General features: G+C 42.7%; 1 protein-coding gene across 2 annotated transcripts in view; it reads right to left on the bottom strand.

Moving 5' to 3' along the window:
• Nucleotides 1-21,093, bottom strand: part of DGKD (diacylglycerol kinase delta) — a 112,867-nt gene that overhangs the window by 72,514 nt on the left and 19,260 nt on the right. For both annotated transcript variants that reach the window (XM_070422436.1, XM_070422431.1), the window contains exons 2-3: nucleotides 9,360-9,470; nucleotides 7,654-7,734 (exon numbers count right to left, since the gene is read on the bottom strand). In XM_070422436.1, the coding sequence (XP_070278537.1) occupies nucleotides 7,654-7,734; nucleotides 9,360-9,470 (192 nt within the window). The remainder of the gene's footprint in view (nucleotides 1-7,653; nucleotides 7,735-9,359; nucleotides 9,471-21,093) is intronic.

The following is a 21,093-nucleotide window of genomic DNA, read 5'->3' as shown; positions in this document are numbered from 1 at the left end:
TTTTGGCCTTGTAAGGGGCTGGCCCCACTGTCTGCTCTACTCCCCACCTTCTGAAAGCACCCAGTGCCACCGCTCTGCCTGTCAGAAATCTAAAGGCAATCTCTATGTTTTTAGCTTCATCCCGACTCACTGTCCTTAAAGAACAAGAGAGGCAGACCCTTGTCCAATTACATGAAGCTCATTCATGCCATGTCTTCCATCAAGCCTGTCTCAAAACCTCTCCTCTCCTACAAGTACCTCCGCCCATCTCCCTTAGACGTTTCTATCTGTTGGTTGATTCATGGTAACAGTAGTTCTCGTTGACTGGTAGTTTGTACCAGGCATCAAATTTTAGTAGAAGTTGTAGAGCTTGGAAATCACTACTGGAATAGCTGGAAAACCAAATGAGATATTCCAGAAAGTGCAGTAGCTTCTGGGTGAATTCACTGATTCATTCTGCACTCACTCCCTGAAGGGCACAGCCAATGGAAGAGACACCTGCACACGACTCCTGCATTCGCTGCATGGTGAGTGACAGGTTCAGAGGTCAGACAGTAAATATCGCAGGGGGTGAGAATTAGGCCAGATCATTAAAAGTGAATTTTAAGCAAAGAAAATATTTGTATCACCTAAAGCCCCAGTGCCCAGAACTTACTGACTCTATGGAAGCGTGACTAGGGGACTGGGCACCAAACACTCCCCATTTATCTCCATATTCCATGCACCATCACAGATTATTCAAGGGATGAGCTTCCTTATATTGGAATGTTTCTGGGGAACTCAGTATGAATCTTTCTTTCTCTTGTCCTTCCACACATCCTCAGATGAAAAGGCAGTGTTAGAGCAGTAACAAAATAGGAAATAAATGTGAAAGAATAGGTGCCTCTTCCCTGAGGGCTGGGAATCACCCATGACTACCAGCCAGATATGGAGTTCCAAAGGCTCCAACATAGAACAAGCTCTACATCTGGAAGCTGAGCATTTGGTCCTCTGCACAAATTTTCCCACAGAGATGAAATATAAGTCAGACTTCATTCTCAGATCAGACTGACAGCTCCATAGTAACAAGTGTAGTCCCAAAATGCATACTATTTCCATCATGTTTTTATTGAGATAGAATTTCCATACAATTCGCCCTTTAAAAGTATTCAATTTAGTGGTTTCCAGCATATTCACAAAGTTGTGCAACCACTTCCCATATCTAATTTTAGAAGTTTGTCACCCTCAAAAAAAAAAAAAAATCCTGCACACTTTAGCAGGCAATTCTTCCTCTTCAGCCGCTCAAAGCCACTAATCTACTTCCTGTCTCTACAGATTTGCCTATTGTGGACATTTCACATAAATGGAATCATAAAATATGTGGCCATTTGTGTCTGGCTTCTTTCACTTAGTTATTTTCAAGGCTCATCCAAGTTGTAACAAGTATCAGTACCACATTTATTTTTCAAAAGCTTTTTAAAAGTTTATGTTTTCTACTTCAAATGTAATTCCATTTCCAATAATTTATACTATGGAAATAATCAGAAATGCACAAAAGGATTTGTGTGCAAATGTACATCACAATATTGAAATGTTTAATATAGAGACCGAATACATAAACTTATACACTGATAAGATGGAATACTAAAAATATCAATAAGACTTTGAAGGATATTATAAGAGAAAGCTCATTGTTACGTGAAGAAAGTTAAAAATTGCATTTTATAAAATGTATTTGGTGGGACATAAACCAAAATATATTACTGGGTATATTTGGGTAATAGCAATATGGATGGTTTCAAATTTCCTATTTATAGTTATATACTTCAAAGTTTTCTTCAATAACTTCAATGATCAACAAAAAATAATTTGTCTTTAATAACATTTTTCTACTGGGAAAAAACAACTTTGGGCATGTGAACAAAAAGGCACTCAATTAAATTCAGTCCCTCATGTTTTCATTTTATATATATATATGACATTATGTATATGAAAATAAGCCAATCAACAAGTTGTTTTAAATAAAGTTGTGAAAAAAAAGAAAGGACAATAAATATTCGCAGAAATTGAATTAGGTAATGAGTAAACAGGACTGATCAATAATCCAATAACTGGTTCTCTTAAAAATTAAAAAAGACAGGGTTTAAAAAATCAGATAAGAAAAACAAAGCTGGTTCTACAACTAGAGAAATAAAGAAGAAAACACATCAAGACTGGTAGAAGGGGCGGAGGTGCTGAACAGGCTGGTCTGACACCCACTTGTGGCATGTTTTTTAATCAGAAGGGATATCTAGGCTGCAGAAAGCTCCTGTGAGGAGCAAAGGGTCCCAGCCCCAGACCAGACCCCTCAGCCCAGGGTACCAGGGCTAGGAAGAGAAGTCCCAGTAATTTCGGGCTGTAAAAACCAGCAGGGATTGTGACTGAGTAACCCGGAGGCAGCTGGAGTCCCAGGCGGTTCCTCTTAAAGGGCCGGTTCTTCTTAAAGGGCTGGCACATGAACTTACTTGGACACTCCCTCTGAACTCCAGCACTGGGCAAAGGCTGGGAGGGAGGGGGGATCCAGGGACATATGGGGAAGAACTGAATTGTCTGACATTGGAGCAAGAACTCAGGGGCAGCTTTCTCCCTGACAGAGGTGCTTGCAGGGGTCATTTTTCCTATGCTGAGACCTTCCCCATCGCAGAGCTGACTGGAAGCCATATCTGAGTTTTCATCAGCCTGGCTCACACTGTTCACTCCACCCTGGTGATTCGTTGAGCCCCCACCCAAGCTTTTTACAGCAGCTTCTCCTTATGAATGGCCTGTCCTAGCTTAGGCTTCAGTCTTTCCTAAAATCTCTCAAACAAGCAGCAGGAGTCAGCATGCCACATACCTATCACTAAGAGGCCCAAGAGAGCTTGACCTCGCCTGGGCACTTCCAAGCCCAATACAAGTAGCAGCCATCTACAGATCTCTCTGTAGCTCCTGGCAGGTGGACCTAGGCAGTGACTGACTTTGCACCTCCCAAGAGGCCCCAGAGCCAGTGCACCAGGTGGACAGCTTCAGATCATACCAACTTACAACTTTACACATCCATGAGCAACACACTCAAGGGGCAGACTTTGTGAGCACCTTAAGCCCCACTGAAGCAAGTCCTGCTCCATATTGGTGTCTCCTGCACAGCAGCTCTTCCACTGTAGTCGCAGCTGGTCCTCACAGCCAATTGGCCTGAAGGTCAATTCCTCCCAGTGATGCCAACAGCAACCAAGGCTCAACTACAAGACCGTGCACACAACATACACAGGGGTGCACCTAGAGTGCCAGCTCAGGTGACTGGGGAGTCTGAGCCACTGGGCCCTACAGGACACCTACTACACAAGGTCATTCTACCAATTATATAAAATAATTATATAAAGCAAAAATTAACAGAAAGAAAACAAAATTATGAGAAAACACATAATGAGGAGACATAGCAGCTCTACCTAATACATAGAAACAAACACAGGGAAGCAACCAAAATGCAGAGACAAAAAAACATTCACAAATGAAAGAACAGAAGAAATCTCCAAAAAAAGAACTAAATGAAATGGACAAAAGCAAACTACTACATACAGAGTTCAAAACAATGGTTATAAAACTGCTCAAGGAACTTAATAAGAGCTTCAAGGGTCTTAGTGAGAATTTTAAGGATCTTAGTGAGAAATACAAGAACCTTAGTGAGAACATCAAAGACATGAAAAAGGACCAGTCAGAAATTAAGCATACACTAACTGAAATAAAGAATAATTTACAGGGATTCAACAGTAGAGTAGAGGATTCTGAGAATCAAATCAACGATGTGGAATATGAGGAAGCAAAAAACACCCAATCAGAAGAGCAAAAAGAAAAAAGAATAAAAAAATATGAAGATAGCTTGGCCAGCGTGGCTTGGTGGTTGAGCGCTGTCCTATGAACCAGGAGATCATGGTTAGGTTCCAGTTAAGGCGCATGCCCAGATTGCAGGCTCGATCCCCCATGTGGGGCATGCAGGAGGCAGCCAATCAATGATTCTCTCTCATCTTTGATGTTTTGATTCTCTCATCTTTGATGTTTCTATCTCTCTCTCCCTCTCTTCCTCTCTGAAATTAATATGTATTTATATATATCTTACCTAAGAAAATAGAAACATGCAAATTGACCGTACCTTCACTACACTCACAAGCCACGCCCACCAGCCAATCAGAGCGATTATATGCAAATTAACCCAACCAAGATGGCGGCCGGCAGCCACGGAGCTGGAGCAAGCAGGAGGCTTGGTTGCCCCAGCGATGGAGGAAGCCAAGCTTCCCGCCTGCCCTGGCCAGCTGTGGGCTCCACTCAAAGCAACAAAGTTTCAATTATAGAAGACAAATAAATCCCAGATACCTGCTTCCAGCCAGCCTCCACTGGGAGCTTGGGTGGCTGGGGGCTGTGGACAGCCTGCAAACAGCCCTCACCCAGGATGGCCACACCCTCATGGGGTGAGGGTCCCCGCTGGGGGGCTTGGCCAGCCTGCAAACAGCCATCAGCCCCTCACCCAGGCTGGCCAGGCACCCCAGCAGGGACCCCCCACCCTGAAGGGGCTGTGGTCAGCCTGCAAACAACCATCAGCCACTCACCCAGGCTGGCCAGGCACTGCAGCAGGACCCCCCTCCCTGAAGGGGGTGTGGCCAGCCTGAAAACAGCCCTCGGCCCCTCACCCAGGCTGGCCAGGCACCCCAGCGGGGACCCCCACCCTGAAGGTGCTGTGGCCAGCCTGAAAACGGCCCTCAGCCCCTCACCCAGGCTGGCCAGGCACCCCAGCGGGACCCTCACCCTGATCTGGGACACCCTTCAGGACAAACCAGCCGGCCCCCACCTATGCACCAGGCCTCTATCCTATATAATAAAAGGGTAATATGCAAATTGACCCTAACAGCAGAACAACTGGGAATAACTGGTCACTATGACACACACTGACCACCAGGGGGCAGACGCTCAATGCAGGAGCTGCCCCCTGGTGGTCAGTGCGCTCCCACAGGGGGAGCTCTGCTCAGCCACAAACCAGGCTAACGGCTGCCAGTACAGCGGTGGTGGCGGGAGCCTCTCCCGCCTCCTCAGCAGCGCTAAGGATGTCCAACTGCAGCTTAGGCCTGCTCCCCACTGGTAAGTGGACATCCCCTGAGGGCTCCCGGGCTGCCAGAGGGATGTCTGACTGGCAGCTTAGGCCTAATCCCCCCCAGGAAGCGGGCCTAAGCCAGCAGGTGGACATCCCCCGAGGGGTCCCAGACTGTGAGAGAGCACAGACCGGGCTAAGGGACACCTCCCCCCCGAGTGCACAAATTTTTGTGCACTGGGCCTCTAGGATGTATGTATGTGTATATATGTGTATGTGTATGTATGTATGTGTGTGTGTATATATATATATATTTTTTTTTTTTTAATACGAACATATTATAAGGAACCTCTGGGACAACTTCAACCACACCAACATTTGCATTATGGAGGTGTCAGAAGGAGAAGGGAGCAAGATATTGAAAACCTATTTAAAGACAAAAATGACAGAAAACTTTCCCTATCTGAACTTGTAAGTCCAGGAAGCACAGAGAGTCCCAAACAAGAGGAACCCAAAGAGGCCCCTACCAAGACAGATCATAATTAAAATGCCAAGGATTAAAGACAAAGAGAATATTAAAAGCAGCAAAAGAAAAGCAATTAGTAAGAAGAAAAAAGATAAAAAATATGAACAATAAAATGGCTATTAATACATATCTATCAACAATTGAATCTAAAAATCAAAATAGACGAACAAGGAATCTAATGAACAAAATAAACTGATGAATAAAATAGAACCAGAGGCATGGAAACATGGAACAAACTGACAAATCTCTGAGGGAAGGAGGGAGTGGGTGAGGGGGGAAGAGATTAACCAAAGAATTTATATGCATATATGCATTACCTATGGGCACAGAAAACAGGGTGGTGAAGGCCTGGGGCAGGGCGGAAACCAGTTGGAAGGGGCAATGGGGAGAGGGGGAAGGGGGGTATCTGTAATACTTTCAACAGTGAAGATTTTTTTAAGTGTTCCAGAACACATAAAATCAAAAAAAGTTACTAAATGAATTTTATGCAGCTATTTTAACTCTGAAATCAAAACACAACAAAGGCTACTTTCCCACACCAAAGAAAAGCACACACATGGACAGAAAATTCTAAATCCAAAATTTGGTTGTAAAGTTCAACATTACCAAGAAAAATTTATTGCTAGGAAATGTACAAATACTAAAACAAACTGGTCACCTAAATTAATGCTCAAAACACTCCAATGAGAATACCTATTCTTATTAAATTAAAAAATCTAAAAGCCACATATCAAAGAATAATCATTTACATAGTTTTAGATGTCTCTCCCAGACACTAACCATAAAATTCATGGAGAAAAGGCTAAAAATATTCCAAGTAAAATAAAGCAAAAGATAAGAGAAACCAACAGGAAAGGCTAATTCGATAAGCCATGAAGCAAAACCAGGAACAGTTAGTTACATCATCACAAAGTAGAAATTTAAATGAAGAAAGGAAAATCCCATTTGTATCAGCAACATCAACAATTAATCAAATCAATAATTAAATAAGATAAAAACAAAACCTGGAAGTATCTGAAACTAACACTAATCCAAAATATCGGATCCTAAACATGACGAAAATTACCCACCTTGACTGTTATCAAAGAATTGAAAAAAAAATAGGAAGCATACTTTATGTCTAAATGAGATAGCTTAGTAATACTAAGAAAACGATTTTTAAATACTCCATTCCTAATATTGGAGTCATAACTTATAGGTTCTAAAGTCAACTCCTAAAGCCAAAATTGGAAAGTCATACAAGAAATGCTACATAGCCATTAAAAAATATGATGAACATTCAGATCAATTAACACAGAGAAATAATCACCATAAATTGTCAAGAGAAAAAAAAGTGTAAATACAAAAGGATCACTATGATCTTATGGTGGATGTGGGTGAAGACACAGATATCCTATATAATAGAGCTAATATGCTAATTAGACCTACAGCAGAACAACCTTCTAGAATGACCAGTGGGCAGGGGGTGGGGCCGCGGGGCAGCCGGGGCTGCAAAGGCCTACTCTTGCATGAATTTCATGCATCAGGCCTCTAGTTTAGAAATAAAGATAAACACTCCAGAGTGCACAGTTGCTACCTTTGTCTGAGGGGGGAGGGGGGGGTCATATGATTGTATGCACTTAGAACTTTTGCAGAAAGCACAAAACTTTTATAAGTGGGAGGGAGAGGGGTAGTTTAAAACTAAAAAAAGAAAAATACACCAAAATATCAACATTCTGTTTTGAGGTGGCCTAATTATGGCTATTTTTTCATTGCTTCAACATACTTGCCTGTATTTTCCAAATTTTCTACAATAATCATGAAAAACAAACTTCTATGTAAAACTGTTAGAGAAATGTAAACTACAACATGTTAAAAATTTTCATTTGTACCAAGCTTTTGTGCTTACAAGTGCCAAATTCTCCGTTATTCAGCAACCACAGTATTATTTTAAGCCTTAAATTCAATATTTACCAGGAATCGTTCCCATCAGAGTGAAAAGGATGAAAAAGTCTGAACTGCTCACACATTTGTTCAAATTAAAAAGGGAAACCAGATATGGTGAAGAATCAGGAAAGATGTGTGCCCAGAGTCTTACCGTAAAACTGTTGTTGACATTTTTGGTGCTGGATTCAGCCACACTGGCATCTGTCAGGTCTACTTCATCAAATATGATCGACTGGAGAGACACAGGGACCACAGTCAGCATGAAGCTAAGGCACCTCTGAGGTGGGCACGTTCCTAAGCCCTGGCCCAATGCTGCCCACCACTCTCCTCAATCCCAGTCAAGCATCCACAGATGCCAAGGACCCTGAAATTGGAGGCTTGTTGCCTAACTAAGCGCTGACAACATCCCCCCATCTAGCCACAGGCATGGCTCCGTGATTTTTTTTTTTAAACAGGGAGTTCACTAGTGATTGCATTAGTAGAAAAAATAATGATAATAATATAATTCTGTATTTATTTTCTGTAATATCAGCATTTCATTTTAAATGGGAAATATGTCCTCAGACAGGATCTACCTGAGAGAGCAGGGGTCTGGACTAGGATCCTCTGTCCTTCTGGCTCTAGCTTCTCCAGTAAGCAAATTTGGAAGAAAGGTCCCCACTAAAATAAATTATTCTAGTGGAAGAGAGACTGACCCAAAGAGAAGACATTGGGCTGTGAAAGAAAACGAGGGAGCAAAGTGGAAAGTATCTAGTCCTGGAGAGAGAAAGGCTCCAGAAAAAGGTATGGAATCTAGGCCTGGGAACAGGCCCCATTTTCCTCTCCTCTACCCCCAAACCTACCATCACAGTCCCCACCTCCTGTTAACCTTACTGGCCCCTCTACGAGGACTCCATAGGGAACCCCTGGAGGAAATAATAATAACCCAGAAAAGAGGCTTGGCCTTTTAAATAACCTCTCCCCAACCCCTAATGCCCATAGAACTAAAATAACTGTAAGGTTGTTTTTTTTAAAATGAGGGACATGGTCAGAACCCTTTATAAACAAGGTGCTCTGTTCAATTTCAAATTTTAGTGTACTAACTCTCTAAGGATACACCTCAAAATGCAAATGATTCAGATTTCAGATTTTTCTTAACACCAAAATATCAGTATTGACAGCAACATGATACAAAAATACTAGTGTTCAGAATACCAAAAACTAGTTTTACAAACACACAAATATCTGAAAAGTATAAGACCACATTTGTTTAAACATGGCGGTAACTTAGTGACTCTCGCTGTCTCCTCCTCTTTCCCAGCATCTGCCCGGTGATTCTAGCTTTCAGTCTTAACGTGCAACATGACACCCAGCAGGAAGTACCCTGGCTAGAGAGCCCAGGGATAAGGAACTGCTGTTCACACACCAAGAAGCCCCGTACATTTCAAAAATACTTTGTGTTAGTTTCATCGGTGTATACTTATCTCCAAACTCATCAAAATGTATACATTAAAAAATATCTATAGCTTTTTGTATGCCAATTATACCTCAAAGTACTTTTTAAAAATACACTCTAATCCATAAAAGATATATAAGTCTGTGACCCCTAATCTTTCTGCAGGAAAGATATCCAGCTATAATATGGTTATTTCTGTGACATTTCTCCTCCCCCATTGGTGACATGCAACATAAAATAAATAAAACTCAATGTTTATAAGCACCTAGATCTCCATGGGAACAAATAAAATCTAGAACCCTAGAGTATTTTCTCTAGAAAACACAGCTCTAAAAATCGAAGATTTCTTCCCAGATGAAGACCCAGCACCCTGCAGGTCCCCGGATATTTCCTCCCATTAAGTTTCCGGTACTTCTCCTTACCTTTGCAGTCTTTGCATAGTACAGTGTTCGACCTCGCAGCTTGAAGTACCTCCTTTTGGATCGCTGGAATGAATTGTTCTGTTTGGTGAGCATCCCCTCTTTGATGACAGTCTGAAAGCACAGAAACGAACTCATGAGCACGCGTTTTCACAGCGCCACTGCACTCATCCACCCAAGCTGCACACTGACGGTCTGGTACATGCGCGTCTCTAACTGCTGACAGCCTAACAGAAATATTTCTCACACTCTCCCCAGACCTTGACCTATGGACAAGCCGAGCGCACTGCTGGGGGAGGGCTAACACAATTCTCTGTGGGGCGATGGCATGCCTAAGTGGTGGGAGTTTCAGAGGCCCAAGGTGTGCCCTGGACATGCCTGGGGAGCAGCAAAAATGGACAGAAGGTTAGAAGGACCACAGCAAGCGGCCTGGGCCAGTGCCTTCTCCAACTTCAGCATTTGGTATTTTTTTAGTTATTCTTGGCCTCGTCTCCATGCTCTTTGGCCTCCTGCCATTTCTCAGGATCCTGTTGCCAAAACTGTCGACGTAGGTTGCTGTGGGGTTCAGTGCGGCTCCAGACCTGCGACCCATTCAGCCCTCACCCATATTCACAGGCCAGGCACATGTGTCTGTCCACACAGTGAGAGATAAGTGGATAGCCAAAGTCATTAAAATTTATCTCATCCTGTAAATCTGAGGAGACCACAACAAAACAGGAGTTTTGTTAAGAGAATCAAGAGGTGGACAGCAGTCTACTCACCTCGTCTCAATGAAAGCTAAGATCGGGGATGGCTTATCCTGGAGCTGTTCCCCTCACATTGCATCCCATGGGCTGGACACCTAGAGGGCTGAGAGAGCCCAGCAGATCACTTAGAAGTTAAATGCTCCAGAGTCTACCCGGTCATTGACACATGGAACCACTAGGAGCCACTAACACAGGTCAAAACTAATAAACAAGATGCATGAGCAAGAGTCTGGCTCTCAGAGTCTGCAGGGTATGGTTTACCCCACCTAACAGAAATGTCCATTCTACATAGAGTCTCATCACGGAATGGAGGCAGAATGTACAAAAATTCTGTTAAAGGACAAGAATATTGGTTCAAATAAGCTTTTGTTTAATCACCTAATCCCATAGAAATTTTAAGTAACTTTTAAAAAAGTATCTGTAAGAAGCATCTGGGTATCTGGGGCCACCTCAGATGACATAAGAAAAAACCAGACATAGAAACTTCCTGTCCCCCAAATACATCAGAAGGTAAGAGCAGAGCACTAGTCATCTGTTCCCTCCATCGGCCTACTCCTAACCAGGGAGGGAGCAGAACTCAGGATGCAATGTTACCTGCCCCCAGATGATGACAATGAAGAAAGCCCCTGTCCCACACACACCACACACACCTGGCTGTGCAGCAGAACCCCCACCTAAGCAGCACAGCAGTCCAGGGTGTCCTGGGAATGCAGACAGCATGCTCTTCTCCTACCCCGCTACAGGATGTCCCTTCTGTGAACTTCCTGGGCACATGCCGACTCACAACCACAGGCCAGGTATGATGGAAGATGCTCTCAACTCCCAAGAGAACCAACCCAGGAGAAAATCTACTGAGGAATCTACTTACTCACTCTGTGATGTATACCTGCACCTTTACTTGTAAGAAGGTCGCCCACCTGCTTTCCCAGGTAATTGCTCCAGAGAGAGGAACACAACATCACCCAGTGGTCAAAAGGAGAGACACACCAACTACAGTCAGAGTCTGAAACCTCCATCCTTAACTGAACAAAGGCCTGGCTTTTTGGAAGCTCGGGAACATATGCTAAACCAGAACCAGACAGAACCCAGACTGAGAGACAGCCCAACCTCCAATCCCAGGGGATTTCCTGACCTTCTTTGCAGACCCCTTCTTTACATGGTGATGTTCATTTCAATGTGCTCTTCAAAGACACAGGCCAGCTAGTGTGGACAGTAGCTCAGAACCTCAGACGCCTGCACCCCACAGCAGGAGAGCCTTTCCTCTTGACCCCACAGGACTTGCTCACAGGTGCAAGCACCTCTCCTCGCCCACGAGTTTTCCTTACCTCTGCAGGGGAAGGAATCTCTTCCATCTCTTTCTTAAATGCAAATTTAAAAAAAAAAAAACAAAAAAAAAAAACAAGCACAGACACAGAAAAGTTCTGAGTTATTTTTAAAGGATAAACACTCGAATATTTTTTCTTGCATCTCCTGCTACACATATCACACATAAGAAAAGCAAAATTAAAACACAATCCAACACACACACACACACACACACACACACACACACACCTTTCAGAGAGCGAATGAGAACTGATCGTGGGCTACCCAAGGAGAGCTGCTGTTCTATTTATAGAACAAGAATGCTCAGAAAAAGACTGGTGGGTTTCAGCGGAAAAGGCTGGGGAAGAGATAAAGTCGGTATTTCTTTGAAGCTTTCTCAGAAACTAATTTCTTCTCCTGATTCACTGCTTGTGAATACTATAGATATGTTGCAGAGTATTTTTAAACACTCGGTCAAAAGCAATGAACCAAAAGTGGTCAAGAAAATAACACCTCTGAATAATCTGCTATGTTTTGCATCAGGCAGCCTGTAACGAGCACCCACAGGAAACTGCAGGGCTGGCAGGGCTCCTACTTACACCCCACAGAGCAAAGAGCCAAACACCCAGATCTCAACTGCAGCTAGCTCAGGGCATGTTGGGCAGCCAGGCTCTCAGAATCATCCTGTAACGTTCTTTGCACAAACAAGAGGGCTGACTCTGTCCTACAAGCAATCCAGGACACTTTCGTTACCACCAGAGACGAGAAAAGTACACACACAGGCACTGAAAATCAGATGGAGTAGCAAGTGAGAATGTGAGCACTGGCCCACATCCAAACAGAGAGGAAGCAAATCCCCAGCTGGACTCCAGAGGTGAAACCCAGCAGAGCACTCAGCCTGAGCCTAAGCCACCCACTGCCCAGACAGACATGTGCCTGGCCACAGCGAGACTGCTTAGTCACCTGCTGCAGGGGAAGTTCAGACACAAAGAAAGAACTGAGGAAGGCAGCTCTGGAAATGTCCTTAAAAGAGGCTTCAACGAGAAGGCAGAGAAATGCAAAAACAGACCCGGTGAGCCCTGGTCAAACCCACCTGCCCACCAGACTTCCTCTGTCTCTGCGGGAATGCATGTTCCCAGTTACAGGGTGAGGATGCCCCTCTCTGGTAAGGAAGTGGGAGCCCCTCCCTCATCAGTCCTTCACACCCACCACAGTCACAGCACTGGTTGCACAGAGCCTGACAGGGTCAGGAAGGCAGGGACCAGGGCCAGGAAGGTGAGGAACAGGCCTAGATCACTGACAGCCAGGCCTGTGAGCCACAGGTCAAGGGGTGGTGTCTCCCTGGCATATATACACTTTTGAATGATGATTCTGGCCACAGTGTGGAGCAAAGAGAAAAGGCATAAAACCTAGAGGCAGGAAGAATACACCAGAAACTCTTGTAAAAGAGCAGCCAGCAACAAGCGTCTGGGAGGAAGAGACATGACATAGTCATGCATGTTAGGGAAGAAGACCCACCACAGACAGAGGCAAGGAGGCAGGACAGAAAACCAGGATGATTCCGAGGGTTCTCATGGGGAGGATGTGGGCTTCTTTCTGGACATCCTGGCTCTAAGGGCCTTGAGAGTGCTGGGCCAGCTGAGTGAAGAGCCAGCTGCAGATATATAGTGGGGAGTATAAGAGAAAGTTTACGAGAGAGAAGCCTAAAGGCAGTCCCTTATGGATAAGGAATGGAATGAGAGGAAGTCCAGGGACCCAACCAGGAACCCCAGGACACCAACACTGGTGCAGAGAGGAGGCGGGAATCCAAAACAGAGATGAGAAGAGTGAGCAAAAAAACAGGGAGCAGGTGAGAAAGCACTTGGAAGACCTCGTGGATGTCAAATACAGTGGCAATGGGAGAAGTCAGAGGAGGACCTGCCGGGGGAAGCCAGATCAAAGTGCACTGAAAGGGTTGTTTTATTAACATGCACGTTAACTATTTATAAGCATGGAATCAAGACTGTACATACCATACTTGAACTTCCTATTTTTTCTGTCGTGCTATAATGTCAGCACCCTTTCATATTAGTAAACATATTTTTAACAACTACAGAGTATATATTTCACTGTGCAGATGTGTCTCACTCCACTGCTAGAACATTTAGAATACTTCCTGCTCAGCACCATCAACAATACTTCAAACAATACTGCTATAACGAAATGCATACACTGTCTTGGGCTATTCCTTAGAGCAAATTACTAGAAGTAGAATTGGGGGATCAAAGATAGCCCAGAAATAGACCTGAAACTGACAGCAGCAGCATCACAGGTTAGAGGAGCAGAGAGACAAGTCAGTGAATGGGGCTGAAACATGGGCTGTTGAAGGACAAAGCACAATGGTCCCTTCCCTCACAAACCACAGACAAAAGTCACTTCCAGACAGACTACAGATCCAATGCAAAAGGCAAAACTTTAAAAGTTTCAGCAAATGATATCGGAGAATTTCTTTATGACTTTGGGACTAGAAAAAGCTTCTTAAACAGGATTTTTAAAAATACTATACTATAAGACTACTAAAGCCAACTACATTTCAAATGAGAAATTCTGCTCATCAGAACCTTAACAAAAAAAGAGAAGAGAGAAGCCACTTTCTGGGAGAAGATACGTGAGAGCCAGCACCCAGAATATTCTAATAACTTCTGCAAAAACAACAGTAACAAAGAAAAAGAAACTATTACAAGGAAAACTGGCAAAAGGCATGACCTGGAGTCAGCAGAATGGTGACTAAAAGATGTTGAATCATGGGCCTGACAAAAAGGAGCCCGGAGGGTGACATCCTAGTGCTCTGCTGGGTGCATGGGTGCATGTGTATACAGCTTATTTACATACATTACAATTTATGTTGTCTGTTGTTAAAAAAAAAAAAAAAAAAAGGAAAAACAAAGTTAATCAATAAAAGGATAGAAGTACAACTCCAGGCAGAGCTTTGCTGATGCTATCAGTGTCTCATGCATACAAGTGTGAGAATTTCCCCATTTTCCTGATCACTACCTGCCTGAGGGAGGAGACAGAGGCTGCAGGCAAGCCAGATAATAGAAGGGGGAATAGAGATCAAATAAAAGGAGTGAAAATTTAAGCAAATGTTCACTTCAGTCATCTATTTGTCCTTAAACATTTTTAGTCCTTCAACAAAAAAATGGTATGGAACTAACTATGTTAGACAATACCATCCAAATTCACCAAGTCCAAAAAAAGTAGGAATGTTAGCGTAAAACATTAATATACAAAAGGACTATTAAAATATTTCAATGGAAAGAAGCTAGAAAAACTTATTACCTTAAATGTGCAGCACACTTTTCATGAGCATCTTCATATCTATTTGCCTTCTTAATACAACACTTATGGTCTACAAAACGGACACTAATATTCCAATTCACAAATAAGAAAACTGGTTACCAAGAGACCGAGTAATATGTTCAAGGTTAAACAGCTCATAACAGACCACAAAAGAAATGTCAGGCCTCCTTACTCTTATTTCGAACCTTCTTCTATGGTTTATAGTTTATGAATACCATAATTCATAAACAGGAAACAATCAAAAAATAATCTGTTCAAAAGCATAAAGCATGTACAACATATTCAAAGAATTACAGGTTATTTTAAACATTAAGTACTCATCACATTTACTACATACAGATGAGCCATTTTTACCTTTTAACCTTCATACCAGCTCTGGAGATTTGTTCTCATTTTACATATTAGGAAACAGAAGAATTAACTCATGCAAGGCCACACGGACAGTAAATGGGAGACCTACACAACCAGACCAAAAATATTTGTTGGCAAAATGAAACCAGCATAAAAGTCTACTGATAAATCTGATTTAATTCAACTAGGCAAAGGTAAATTCCTTTACCTATTCAAAACACCATCCACTAGTTCATCCTGATTCCGAACTACCTGCAACTTATTGACAACCTACCTACCATCTGGTCTTATCACAGCCTATCAGAAGCTGAGGACGTTTGCACACGTAGGGCCACACCAAATGCTGCACACATTTGTGTGTGCGTGGCACCAACAACCAGCAGGAGAGACACCTGGGTAACTGCTCTGCTGGAGAATTCCTCTCAACTTTGCAGAGCCAGGTTCTACATCGGATGCTGCCAATCTGATTCAAAAGCACCCCACATTAGGTTTTTCCTAAAGACCCAAAATAATAACTCAGAGAAAAAGGACTGCCTTGCCCTGGCCAGGTAGCTCAGTTGATTGAAACGTCATCCGGATGGGTTTGATGCCCAGTCGGGGTACAAAAGGGGATCATCTAGTGAATGCATGAATGGGTGGAACAACAAATTGATGTTTGTTTCTCTCTTAAATCAATAAATAAAAATTAAAACAAAACCCAAAAAGAGGACTGCCTTTCTTTTCTTACTAATCAAGAGAACATAATTTCCCTTTTCCCACTGGTTTGCCTCCTTCAATGCAGTGCCACCAAGATTAAAGCTACCACATCCCAAAGCCCCTATGTCATTAGAGGTTCCACTGAGAAGAAGGGAAAGGCCTCATTCCTGTCCCCACTATATGACGAAGGACAAGCAGAAGAGCCTAAAAGTAGCCTAAAATGTAATCCCCAAGTCCCCAAAAGGGCTGCTCACAGATCTGCCCTTCATTTGGAGTCCATAGCCTCTTTCCCTACATCTGAGGGCACATCTTTTACTGTCTCCCTCCCCTCTTTGCTAACACGGTCTCAATTCTAAGTGGACTGGTTGTACCAAATGTTGCCCATCATCACAATCCTAATCCCACTTCCTCAGTTCCGGCCACATAGCTCAGTCTTGGTCAAACAGACCTACACAGAAATTCTGCATAGGAGTTGCTTCATTAATATTTGGGAACACAAGTGGCTTCAACTCCCCCTTCTTTCTTGCCTTGAATGTAGTCACTGTGTACAGAGCTATAGCAGCCATGTTGAGATCATGAGGTGGCAAGCAACAGTCTAATGCTGGTAGTAAAGCAGAAACAATCTGGATCCTGCCGGTGTCATCGATCTGCTAAATGCATTCCTGTCTAATAAAGGTGGGTAGGCTGAGCTAGCTCAGTTGGGTCACCATCAGTGGCCACTATGATCACTAATGCTGGTGTTCCAGGGTTTAAGAGCTTTCCACAGATGATCCCACTTTATCTACACACCATCCTAAGGGAGGTATGGTAAACATCCAATTTCACAGAAACATGGGCAAGAAGATGCGAGACAGGGTCAGTATTTGTAGAGTGTCTACTCTATACCAGGAACTTAGTTATCATCAGCATTTCATTTAATCTTCACCACCCTGTGAACAGTTACCACCCCATTTCACTTATGAAGAAACTGAGGGTCAGAGAGAACCTGTATCCATAGAGAAGGGACAGAGGTCGGGCTCAAACCCAGGTCTGTCTGATTTCAATTCTAAGATTCATTATCAAGTGAAAAAAATATGTGCTTGAGCAAAGATTTTTTTGTGTTTTTTTTTTTTTTACAAGTTACCAGTAAGCAAGGCTAACTATAGTCATAACTCCTCCCATTTTTCTGGGGTGAACGTATGGATAAGTGTGCATGTATCAAGGCACAACCCAAGCTCTCTACACAGGAAGTGGGCCAACCTGAGTCACCAGTAGCAGGTGCGACATCCCCAATACACACAATACACGCAGTGGGGTTCGGTTAAGGCACCAAAGATTCACCGGAATCTTTGAGCCTACAAAGGAAAATCTGCCTCCTTATGGATAGTAGAATGAAATGCACTCTTTGTTTCAACAAATATTTATTGAACACTTAAGTGCTAGCACTGCTGGGAATATGATGAAAGAGACGGGGACCCTTGACCTTTAAGGAAATTGCATGCTGGTAGAGAAATACTTTTACAAAGTAAAAAGTACCATAAGAATTTGCTTTAAATAACAGAAAAAAGTAGGGTTGGGAGGTGGGGACAGATGAAACAAGAAAGACACAACGCACTGACGACTGTTTAGACTGAGTGATTAATCCAACTCCTCTCCCTACTTTTGTGTAAGTTAGGAAATTTCCATTACAGAGGTACAGACAGGATGCTCTGGTAACTCAGAAGTGAATGAAACACACCAAGGCTGGAATGCAAGGCATGAAGCTGCAACTACTTGAGCTGAAAGCAGCCACTCTCCTACACTCCAGTTTCCCAATCTGCCCCTCCCACCTCAGGGGGTGCTGTATAGAGCAGGAAACACTCATATCCAACCAAACGCTGCACAAATAAATGCACAGCAAGATCATAACTATCACTATCCTCCTCGCTGGGCACACACTCGGTCCACTATTTCCTGCTGTTTTCTAACATCAGGTGGAAATAAAGTCCCTTGTTAAACAGCCCAAGGCCAGGCCACTGTGCATACTGGATGGTGATTACTTTACTCGAGAACACTCAAGAGTCCAGCCACTGCTAACACCCACCACTACAACCTGAAATAAGATCCTTCCAGTATGTTTTCAGGGTATTAAAAAAGTGGGTTACAGAACACACAAATTATTTAATAAGCTGCTTTCCCAAACAATATATTGTTCTGCTTTTATTTTGTTTTGTTCTCTACAGCCTATTTCTACTTAATTTATTCAAATGTACCCTGGCATAATTATGAACACATCTAAGAAACTGATGTTTCATACATCAAATAGTTTCAGTGTTGCCTGGCCAGGTGGCTCAGTTGGTTGAGCATTGTCCTTTGCACAGAAGTGTTGCCAGTTCGATTCCCTGTCAGGGCACATATCTAGGTTTCAGGTTCGATCCCCAGTCATGTACAGGGGGCAAGTGATGGATGTTTCTCTCACATCAATGCCCCCTCCCCTTCCTCTCTCTAAGGATATACTCGGTGAGGATTTTTTTAAAAATCGTTTCAGTGTCAGGCTAATTTATATCAAGTCCTTGAACTCCTTGTTTAGATTTATTTTCAACATAGGAGTTAAAAATTGAGGCAAAGGAAAACATAGCTAAGATGTTCCATAGACTGTATATGTTTATTAGGATGCTATGAAATTTAAATCCTATGTTTTTACAAGTCATGCCCTTTTGTATATCTGGTTCCTTAAATTTAATCTGTTTTGATCCAACAGTTGGAACCGTTCCAACTGTGTTTTAGGACATTCGAGAGAGGAGACTGAGGGCAGACTCTTCTCCATCTTCTGCTACTAGAGCACAGCATTCTAAACCATCATGTCACCATGCCTCCACCAGGAATCTTCACTTCAAGGGTAGCATGCCATGCTTGTGTTTTGTATAAAATAATAATGCTCATTTTGGAAAATAGAAATAAAAGAAATCTCAATTGCACCACCCAGCACAATCCCTGAGATCAGTTTGCACAATTCCTTTGTCTTCCTTCCCCTGCACGTGCTTTGTACACAGCTGAATGGTATCCTGTGACACAATGCCTCTCTGTTTCCCCAACATCTCCAAGTACTGTCCACCCTACTGCCTTCCTCAATCACCTGCATGGCTTCATTAGGCACAGGAACAGCACCACACTCCACCATTCCCCAGTTATGTGACCTGGGGTTGCTGGGAGCCTCAGCCACCTCATGGCAATCGATGGTCAAGCAGTCATGAAGGTGAAGTCAGACCACTCTGCATGGTGCACAGTGCAGGACCAGCACACAACAGGTGTCACCCTATTGTCATTAACTCACTGAGTCTTAAATTGAAGTGTTTCTGGATTTGCACCTTTTTATATTTAAAGGTGCAGTAAATTTGTCTGGCCAGTGTGGCTCAGTGGTTGAGTGTCAAACTATGAACCAGGAGATCACAGTTCAATTCCTGGTTCACATGCCTGGATTGCATGCTCAATCCTCCATGGGGGGCATGCAGGAGGCAGCCGATCGGTGATTCTCTCTCATTATAGATGTTTCTATTTCCCTCTCCCTCTCTGAAATCAATAAAAATATATTTTAAAATAAATGAGCAAAGCACTGGAATAGACATTTCTTCAAAGACAATATACAAATGACCAACTAGCACATGAAAAGATGCTCAGCATCATTAGTCATTAAGGAAGTGAAAATTAATAAATACCATGAGATACCACTTTACACCCATCAGGATGGCCATAATTCAAAAACACAAAAAACAGACAACAAGTGTTGTTAGCAAAGTGCAGAGAAACTGGAACACTCTAACATTGCTGTAAAATGGTGCAGCTATTGTGGAAGACAGTTTGAAGCTTCCTCAATAAAGTAAGCACAGAATTACCCAGCAATTCCACTCTCTGAGCATATACCCAAAAGAACGGAAAGCAAACATCCAAATAATAACTTGTTCATAGCAGCTCTATTCACAATAGCCAAAGGGTAAAAGCATTTCTAAGATAGATCAACAGGTGAACAGAAAAATAAAATGTGGCCTATCTATACAATGGAATATTATTCGGCCATAAAAGGAATTAAGTACTGCCCATCGGCGTGGTTCAATGGACTGAGCACTGACCCATGAACCAAGCGTTCACTGGTTCGATTCCCAGTTGGGGCACATGCCCAAGTTGCAGGCTCAATCCCTAGTAGGGGGTGTGCAGGAGGCAGCCAATCAATGATTCCCTCTCATCATTGATGTTTCTATCTCTCTCTTCCTTTCTGAAATCAATAAAAATGTATTTTTTTTAAAAAAAGGAATGAAGCACTGACACATGCTACTATGCTAAGGGAAAGATGCAGACACAAAAGGACACATATTGGATAACTCCATTTTTATTAAATGTCCAGAATAGACAAATCCATAGAGATGGAGAGCAGATTGGTGGTGGCCTGGGACAGAGGGGGGAATGGGGACTGACTGCTTAATGGGGAAGGGGTTCCTATGTAGGGAACTAAATAGCAGTGATAGCTGCACACATTGTTAATATACTTAATGCCCCTGAACTGTAAATTTGCAATGGTTAAAATTGTAAATTTTAAAAAAGAAAAAGAAAAAGAAAGAGAGTGGCCCTCTTCTTGCCACAGGACAAATCACTGTTCGTCCTGGAGCCTGGGCTGTACCTCACCCTAATGGGGCCAGAGGAAGTAGATTTAGGAAAACCACCAACATAGGCACCCTTCACCGTCGACGCAGAAACGCAGAGCCAGCCAGAAGTAGGTGGCAGGTGACCCAAAACAACCCACTACTCAGACCAAAGGGGCAGGAAAGCAGTAGTGGTCAGCACTGTGGCCAGTCTCAGATGGGACAGCCAAGCATACAGCTAGTGGCAGTTCAAACCCACAGTTAGCAAACACCATTCAAGGATAATAAATCAGAACAAAAAAGTGGAAGCGTGGGTGGTTGGAGATATACCATAAAACACATACAGAAATCTGAAATGAATTATTATAGAAAATGGAAGGCTTTAGAAAATATGTGCTTATATATATACTAGTAGCCCGGTGCACGAAATTCATGCACATTAAAAGAGAATTAATTAGCGGAGATATTTTAATATTGCTATTTGCCCTTTCTCTATAAATAGAAGTGTGAGAGATGAAAGGAAATTAGTAAAATGTATATGAAAATAATATATAAATTTATTAATAAATAAACAGTAACAAAAGGATATAACAGAGGCATGATATAAAAATGACAAAAACATGATATGAAAACAACAAAAACATGATATAAAAACAACAATGATGCAAACAATGACTGATAAAGTGATTAAACTTATTCTAATATCTC

The sequence above is a fragment of the Myotis yumanensis genome, unplaced genomic scaffold (genome assembly GCF_028538775.1).
Source record: "Myotis yumanensis isolate MYYU_CA2020_CCGP unplaced genomic scaffold, mMyoYum1.0.hap1 SCAF_8, whole genome shotgun sequence".
Classification (NCBI taxonomy): Eukaryota; Metazoa; Chordata; class Mammalia; order Chiroptera; family Vespertilionidae; genus Myotis; species Myotis yumanensis.
Note: the sequence above shows the minus strand (reverse complement) of the source record. Positions and strands in the feature narration are given on the sequence as shown.